The sequence below is a fragment of the Pteropus alecto genome, unplaced genomic scaffold (assembly GCF_000325575.1).
Source record: "Pteropus alecto unplaced genomic scaffold, ASM32557v1 scaffold161, whole genome shotgun sequence".
NCBI classification, from domain to species: domain Eukaryota; kingdom Metazoa; phylum Chordata; class Mammalia; order Chiroptera; family Pteropodidae; genus Pteropus; species Pteropus alecto.
Genome location: NW_006432943.1, coordinates 3,379,526 through 3,388,455, shown reverse-complemented (window position 1 = coordinate 3,388,455; position 8,930 = coordinate 3,379,526). Strand labels below are relative to the sequence as shown.

Here is an 8,930-nt window from a genome sequence, read left to right as displayed (position 1 = left end):
GGCACCTGCTACATGTTCCCTAGGCCTTTTAGAAATCATGGGGTTGTTCCTTTGGCCACATACACTCGAGTCTACAACAAAGGTGATATTGTAGACAGCAAGGGAATGGGCACTTTTCGAAAGGAGTGCCCCACAAATGTTACCATGGCAAAACTGGAAAGGTCTACAATGTTACTCAGCATGCAGTTGGCATTGTTGTAAACAAAGAAGTTAAAGGTAAGATTCTTGTCAAGAGAGTTAACGTACGTATTAAACAAAAACTCTCTAAGAGCCGAGATCTTGAGCATAAGCTCTCTAAGGGCCAAGATAGCTTCCTGAAACATGTGAAAGAAAATGATCAAGAAAAGAAGGAAGCCAGAGACAGGTACCTGGGTTCAACTGAAATGTCAGCCTGCTCCACCCAGAGAATCAGAAGAAAGGAGCCTGAGCTGCCAGAACCCATTCCCTATGAATTCATGGCATGATAGGTGTAAAACAAACAAACAAAAAAACAAGTCTAATGGAGTAGGTGTCCTCTCCCCCAAAGAAATATGTGTAAAGAAAACTGTCCTATTTATAATAATAATAAATATATATTTTAAAAAAGAAAATAACAACACAACACAACACACATCTGGGCACATTAAAAACTCCCCACATTCTAAAAAGTACAAGACATTCATGCCAGACTTACTAAAAGACAGCATCCCTATCATCTATTTCCTGTCTATTAAAAATAAAACAAAACAGATTGGAAATAGAAGTGAATTCATAAACAGAGAATGCTAGGGTTATATTTCAGTGAGAACTAGACAAGAGTTCTCCAAGAAAATCTCTGGGATAGACTTGGTGATAACTGTAAGAGAAAACTGATCCAAATCTTTGGCTGGCAATGTACTGAGATAAAGAAACTATTAAGCCCATTTTGGTCTAGCTGCCAGAAATGAATGCAGTAAGAGAGTTCTTGGGAAAATGCAATACATATCCCCAAGAGTTAAGGGCATATCTTGAACACAGAGATTGGTCCCAGCCTGGAGAATTGTGAAAGCAAGAGGTTGAATGGAGCTGTCAAAATGGCAGTGCAAACACAACAGAGGACAGCAGTTAGGCAAGCTGCATTTCTACTACTGAGTTCTACAGGTTTCCCATGAGCCAAATAGATGTTGCAAAAGGGCTAAAGCATCTTGCTAGGCCAAAAGATATGTCTTCTGGAATAAGAGCATTCAACTGTAACAGGCTGTAGGGTGGACTACAGGAGGCAAGGCTAGGAGGAGATTGCCAAAGGTAGCTGGAGTGTGCACCATACCTAGACATGGAATGGGCAATGTGGACCTACCCATGTGTACTTCCCAAAACCTTTCTAAATGCACAACACACGTGGACACCTGCCACAAGAGGGCACCAGTAGATGGATTATAATCATCCTAGTCATATAAAACTTTGTCTTTTCTCTTCTAATCTTCCCTCCGATCAGAAGCCAAAAGCAGAAAGGGAGAAGAGGTAGAAAACTAAAAAACAGATCACACTCCTCTTCTCCACTACATGATCCCTGAGCCAACTAAGGTCTGAAGTGAGAGGAGAAGCTTTCACCTGAATGTAAACTGTTGCTCTGACCTTTCGGAACTGTAAACTTAATCACCAAAATAAGGCTAGTTAAAAATGACCTCTGGCAAGAGGTAGGGAGGAAGAGCCAACATGGCATGGCCAAAGTCAAGGATGAGAGAAAAATAAAGCTAGTTCCTATTTGTCAGCCCATATGCCAGTCATATTAGTCTACAGTGCCACCATCTACTGTTATTCAAACCAGGAATCTAGGAGTCATCATAGATTCTCCCCTCCCTAAGATCCTGACGTCCAGTCATTATGCCTTAAACCTCTTTCAACATCTCTCTCCCTCCCTAGCCCCTTAGATACTAGTCTAGCTCATAAAGTACTATAATACATGCAAGTTAGTGATTCTCTATACTGGGCTATACTTTAGAATTTTAAAATCTCATACCTGAGTCCCAACCTAGAAACTCTGATTTAAATAGGGTCAAGTAGGGTCCAGCCATTAATTTTTTCAAGAGGTCTCCAGGTGCTTCAAAACTGCAGCCAAGGTTAAGAGCTGCTAACTAACTGGTTTATCCCAGAATCCAGGCTTACTTTCCTCCAAACTACCTTTTATAACGCCACGAGAGTCATCTTTTTAAAAATACAAACCTCTCATTATCCTAGAGGAGTGGTTTCCAATCTAGGCCACCCATCAGAATCACTTAAAGAGCTTTAAAAAATCCTGATACAGGCCAAACGCCAGGCCAATTAAAACAGTCTCTGAGGATAAAAGCAGGCATTGGCATTAAAGCTCCCGATGTGATTCCCACGTGCAGACAAGGCTGAGAACCACTGTCCTGGCAGCAACAGAAAGCAACATAAAGCCTTTAAGAACAACAACATCCAAAACTCCCCTGAAGGTAATGAGACTTTCCATTAACCTTAGCACCCTTGGCTTTTAGCACCCTTAGCACTCAAAGCAATGTACCTCCCTGAAAGGGTCACACTTTTAGATTTTTGCTCGGCTCACCCAAAGCTAAGACCCAAACCACCTTTAAAGTCAAGACCTTTCAATAGCATCCTCTGTATAAAGCTTACCTGACACACACAGCAGAGCTCATAAATCCAAATGTGACTACTATGATTCTGTAGGGCAATTTTTAATGTTTAAGTCTAAATTTCCTATTGAAACCACTTGAAATTAAAAACTTATTCATACTTTTATCCCCAGTGCCTATCACTGTGCATAATGCACACAATAAGCACTCATATATGTTGCATTCCATTTAAGTAAAGAATTATATATATTATTATGTAGGTAGAATACTATTTCAACAAACTTTATAAGACATCATATTAGAGTTCTGGTCAAGATGGCAGGAGATATTGGAAAGGTTTAATTTTTGTAAATCATTTGGTAAGGTGCCTGGCACATATTAATCTTTCAATAACTATTAGCTATTATTACTGTTTTCATTCTGTAACTTGCATGACTTTTCTATTTCATCTGAAACCTCATACCTTGCTTTATTCTGAAACATGCACACACCTGCTGCAATTCTTTTTTTCTTTGGAGGAGGTTCACTTATTGTAAAATTATTTTGGAATAGCACTTTGTCTAGTTGAGGAATTAAAATATAATTTGAAAAGAAAAAAAGAGACATCATATTCATACATTATATTCAAGTCTCATTAAAATAGAAACCAGCAGCTAGACTTTTTAAAAATATAAGACAAATGTTTAATGTTTGTTCTATTTATGAACAGTAACAAATTAAGGAAAAAGATGGGTACAAAGGGCAGAATCACAAGGGTAGAACCTTACAGAATACTTATGTTTGGCTTTCTACCTGAATATGTCCTTTAAAACATACCTTTTTCAAAATGTTATGCTGATATAATGATATCCATATGTTTTAGATGAGTGAAGACTACTTATTTGACCTAATAGTAAAATGATAGGTACTTTGCCACCTTAAAATGAAAACAAATTATGAAAAGTTTTCAAATGCTTTGAATGAATTGTACTTAAGCTTAAAAACTCTGATAATATGATTATCAGCATTTGATGGCAATTTCTAGTACTCTGAGAACTGTTACCCAAAAACTCATATCTCCATACCCAAGACAGCTTAAGCAGAAGACAAAAAAAGTTACATTTAACATTTTATATTTATAGTCATTATATGTGTGACTTACCCAAAGACAGTAATTTTGTACAAATATTAACTGAAGGACTAAACAATTACATAATGTAACTCATTCAAAAGATTTTTGTTGTACCCACATTCATATGGGCCATGCAAATCATCTTAGCATTCAAAATGGTTACTACGTTACTATGAGTTTAGCTGAGCTTTTTAATGTCATATATCCTTGATTACTAAATTAATCCAGTATCTACCAAATGTCTATTAGTTGCTTGGGAATATATTAAAACTGAAATATCTGAAGTAACTAGTAAGAAAATAAAGGCATTAACCACAATATTTTGCATTTGTGGTTAATTTTTTTTTTTTTTACCTTATTTGGCGATTTCAAAGGTGAGATGGCTATTTTATTTGGTGTCTGTGTTGTAGAATTTAAAGTTGATCCAATAACACCACTTTCAGATATTGTTATAGTCTTTGATGGAGTCCCAGGAGTAGACTGTGAAAGAACCCTACCTGCAAATGAGAGGCAGCATATCAGTTTGGCTTTTTAAAAATAATAATATAAAAATGTATGTGATCTACACCCACAAGGACTGTAAGGACCACATATGAACTTAAAACACTTGAGTCCCTAGCTTGAACTATGAGAAACCTAAACAAACAAAAAAACAATGTTTCTTAGTAACACTTAGTATCTTAATACCACTTTACATAAAGTTCATGAAAACACTTCTGCTCACGGTTCTAGTCAAGCTTGTTGTATCTTCCAGAAAATAAGCAACATATCCTGTGTAACACAGGTCCTGAAAGTCAAGACTTGAATCAAAGTATTAAAATTTCAATCTCTGTTCTCTACTATACTGCAGCTGTCTTACTCTTTGAACTTAAACCACAGGATACAATTAAATCCACATCTATAAAAACATAGAGTTACTGAACTAACTTGAATACTGTCTGGCTTAATATTGTCTGAATTTAGACTGCCAAAAGGAAAAAGAAATGCATTCCTGGCCAGATCTCAAGAGGAATACAGAAATACTGTATTCTCTTCTGGATAATACCCTTCAGGAACAACACAAAAAAACTGTAGTGTGTCTGGATGGTTTAGAGAATTGGAAATCATATTATAATGAGTTAAAATATTGGAATTTTTATTCTAGGCAAGAGAGGAACACAAGGATATGACACTCCAAATTCTTAAAAGACTGTGTGACAGTCGTTTGTCCATTCATCCAGTATTCTGGTTCTTTTCCATTCCGGGCACTAGAACTGTACTTCCCACCCCTTTGCACTCCCTGTGGTTAGGTTAGGGCCACATGACTAGTTCTGGACAATGACTTATGAGTAGAAGTGATGTGTGTGTGTCATTTTTGGGCCAGAACATTTACTGCCTATGCAAGGCCTCCCAAAGCTCTTCTTCTCTGTCACATCTGAGATGGTGGCTCCTGTCAGCCTGGGTCCTTGAGAGACTGATGATAAAAGCCTTCTTTCTAATCCACAGTGGACATGTAGATAATCATGAAGTATCAATAATAAAATAAATTTGGGGGATTTTTTCTAATTTCTGAGATTTGGAGATCGTGTTCATTACGGAAAGAAGGCCAAGATTATCCTGACTGATTCAGGCTATCAAGTTGAAGGATTAGAACCAATCTGTATCACATCAGTTGCATAGCACTAATGCACAGAAACAGAAAATGTTCATTTCAACATTAAGAAAGAACTTCTAACAAAAATTTCCAATTGAAATGACTGTTTCAACATAACTGACTTTCTAGTCACTGAAGGTGTTTTAAGCAGATGCTGGATAATCAAATCTACTGTGGGACCTGCTTGTTTTTATCCAGATAGCATCAGATTATATAATCTCCAAATTCCTATCCTTAGCTCCACAGACAAATTTAAGCAAGAATACAAGTTATACAATTTCACCTTGAAATCAATTTATAAGGCATTTATACTCTACTGTCAGGTGTCCTCCACCTGAATCAAAAGAGACAAACCCCAGAAAGCCACAGATGGGACAGGCTGGGGCAGGGAGTTAGCATATCTGAGAGAGGACTAATTCTATAAGAGACTAATTTATTGGTGAATATTTTCACACTGACGAAGTTTTCTCTACTGTAGCAACCTTGTAGCTTGGGAGCTCTCATAACAAGGACCTCTGTATCTCATTTAACCATCTCAAAAGTCTTGTGAAGTGGTTGATATCAACATTTTACAGAAATAAGATGAACAGATAATGTATTTACCCAAGATCACAGAGAAAAATCAATGAAAGAGCCATGACTAAAACCCAGTCTCTCAACAGTTCCTTCCTACTACACTGCTTGCATGACATATTCATTTAATAATACATTCACTGAACCACATCTGTATGTCAGAAACTGTGCCAGGTATTGGAGAGATAAAGATAAAAGAACTACCATCAATGTACTATATACATACAATGGAATATTGTTAATCCTTAAAAAGGAATTCTTACACTTGGACACAGATGAACCATGAGGAAATGAATAAGCCAGTCATAAAAGGACAAATACTGTATGATTCCACTTATATAAGGTATGTAGAGTAGTCAAAGTGATAGAGACAGAAAGTCTCTGCTAGGGCTCGGGAGTGAGAAGAATGAGGCATTACTGTGTAACAGGTACATAGATTCAGTTTTGCAAGATGAAAAATGTTTTGGAGATGGACAGTGGTGATGGTTGTACAACAATGTGAATATAAGTAATGCTACTGAATAATAATCCACTTAAAAATGATTAAAACGGTCTGGGTGGTAAACACACAATGCAATATATATACGACTTACTGAATGATACACTTAAAACTTATTTGATTTTGTTAATCAGTGTCACCCCAATAATTTTTAATAAAAGATAAAATGAAATTATTAAAATGGTCAACTTTATGTTATGTATATTTTCTACAACTTAAAAAAATTAATTAACTTTAAAAAACTAGATGGCAAACAAAAAACAAAAAAACACCATTTAGAAAAATCATGAGTTTAGGGAGGCAGGAAAGGAGGCAGAAAAGAAAGCTATGTATTACAATACAGCATGACTAACAGAAATTTTAAAGCCAATGTGAAATTTAATAAAAGTCTAATTAAAGTTAAGTATTTGGTAAGTATAATTAAGTTTTACAGAAATACATAGGAGATGGTCAGAAGAAGAATACCTGACTATACTGGGGGGTCAAAAGCTTCTAAGAGAAGTGAAGGTAATCCAAAGATAAAACAGATGAGTTAGTCATGAGGAACAGCAAAGATATTTGAGGTAAAAGAAACAGGGCCAATATCCTGAGTCCTGAGAGAACATGGTCTATTTGGTAATCTCTTAAAATAAGTTAAATCAGTAGGTCTGGAGATGACAGAAGGTGAAAATGAAAAAGGTATGTATTAGATCATAAATACCTTTAATGCTAAGAAAGCACTGGCATTAAACTTAATCCTAATGGATTGAAGCCCAGAAAACAGATATAGCCAAGAAAATTTTAAGCAAGGATGTGACAAGATCAGATTTCCATTTTAGAAGAATCACTTATATTAATAAGTATATCTTGACTGAGAGACAGAAAAAGACATCAGTTTTCAATGAGAAGCCCAAAAGTCTTTAAAAAACAATGTACTTTGAAAGATCATTAGCTACAATATAAAAAAGATGGAACCTCCTTGTGATAAGACAATTCAACAGGAAAGCTACTTTGGTGGTTTAAAATTTAGTTTACGTGAATTTAAAAGGCTATAACAGTAGAAATTATCCCTCAAAATTGAACTTAATGCCAACAATTCTAGTGAATAGAAGTCTATCTCTATGCATTTCACCGTAATTAAAAGGTGAAGCTATGATCTGTGTGCAACACATTAAAAATGACCCAAAGACCCAGCAATGACATCTATTTATAGTCATATATAAGAGGTAAAATCTTGACATTAACGAAAAATTCATTCAGACACTTCTGTAAATACCACAACTATTAGGCATACAATTTCCCCACATAACTAAAAAATTTCAAGGACTCTCTCAAACTCAAAAACAGTGAAGAACATTGCACTGAGACATTCCTCTTGGTTAACCCGCCTCCATCTACCCAAAACCTCCCCGGAGACTGGCGGCCCCTTTTTCAACAATACATCCAAGCTTTGCTCACTTTCAGCCAACTGAAACTCACTTCCTGAGCCAGCTCCTTTTCCAAACCCTTTTCCAATCTTTTCTCTGGGGCCATCTTCGTCTCTGACAGCCCTCATGATAGCCTCCTATAACCATCACAAATCTCTACTGAAGACAAAAGAAAACATTCACTTACCCAACACTGCCCTTAAATCACAATCTTTTCATCCCTTCTCTTATTTGCTAATATGAGAAGCCTCTCTAAGTACTATTCAACACCTCAGGAATATGGTTAAGTCACTGCCATTGACTTCAGAGTTGCTTACTGTTATGTGTAAATGTATCACAGACAGCAGTAGTACTTTTTAACATACATTCCCTCACCCACCCATGGTTAGGTAACATCTGAAATATACTCATCAAGAATACACATAGGAATGAGTAATCAACATTTGAAAGTCTGGTCAAAGTCTACCATCCAGAGGTGCTTCTATAGCCCTTTAGCACAATGGAAATTAGAAATGAGTTTTGAATTGCTGAAAAGAGTAATGTCAGTTTAACTATGAATTAAAGACCAGTCACCATGGCTGTCTAGAAGTATGGAGCTGTACTTCTAGAGTGGGACTTAACCAAGTCATTACAGAAAGAGACAAGGAAAAGATAATCGTGTTTAATGCGAAGTGATACTGTTGAGTAGGGAAGACTTTAAAGACAGGAAGGGGTGATTATTAATGAGAAGAGGAAGGGTTAATGGATCAGAGATTTCAAAGTCAAAGAATTGCTAGAATGGGGGTACAAAGACAGATAAACCAGAATAAAGAGAATAAAATACTAACATCAAGATTTGATAATGACAAATTTTAATGTATACAATAAAAGAGAATTGAGTCACACTACGGAATTTGCTGATAAAAGTAACATAGCGAAAATTCTGTTATCACTTAATTACTATCATTGCGACAACTTTCTAGCCATAGAAAACTGCACAAAGAGCATATTAAAATACTGAAACCAAAAATTCAAACAGAAACCATAAAAATACTATACTCCCATGTGTATTAATTTAAACCTATTAGATTTAGCACATGTGCTCTAGAGACAAACAGCCTGGGTTCAAACCCCAGCTCAGCCACTCCTACATGAGTGC

The 8,930-nt window shown here is 36.1% G+C and overlaps 1 protein-coding gene across 2 annotated transcripts in view; it reads right to left on the bottom strand.

Moving 5' to 3' along the window:
• LIN54 (lin-54 DREAM MuvB core complex component) overlaps positions 1-8,930 on the bottom strand; it is a 48,844-nt gene that overhangs the window by 24,714 nt on the left and 15,200 nt on the right. For both annotated transcript variants that reach the window (XM_006907591.3, XM_006907592.3), the window contains exon 4: positions 4,036-4,178. In XM_006907591.3, coding sequence (XP_006907653.1) covers positions 4,036-4,178 — 143 coding nt within the window. The remainder of the gene's footprint in view (positions 1-4,035; positions 4,179-8,930) is intronic.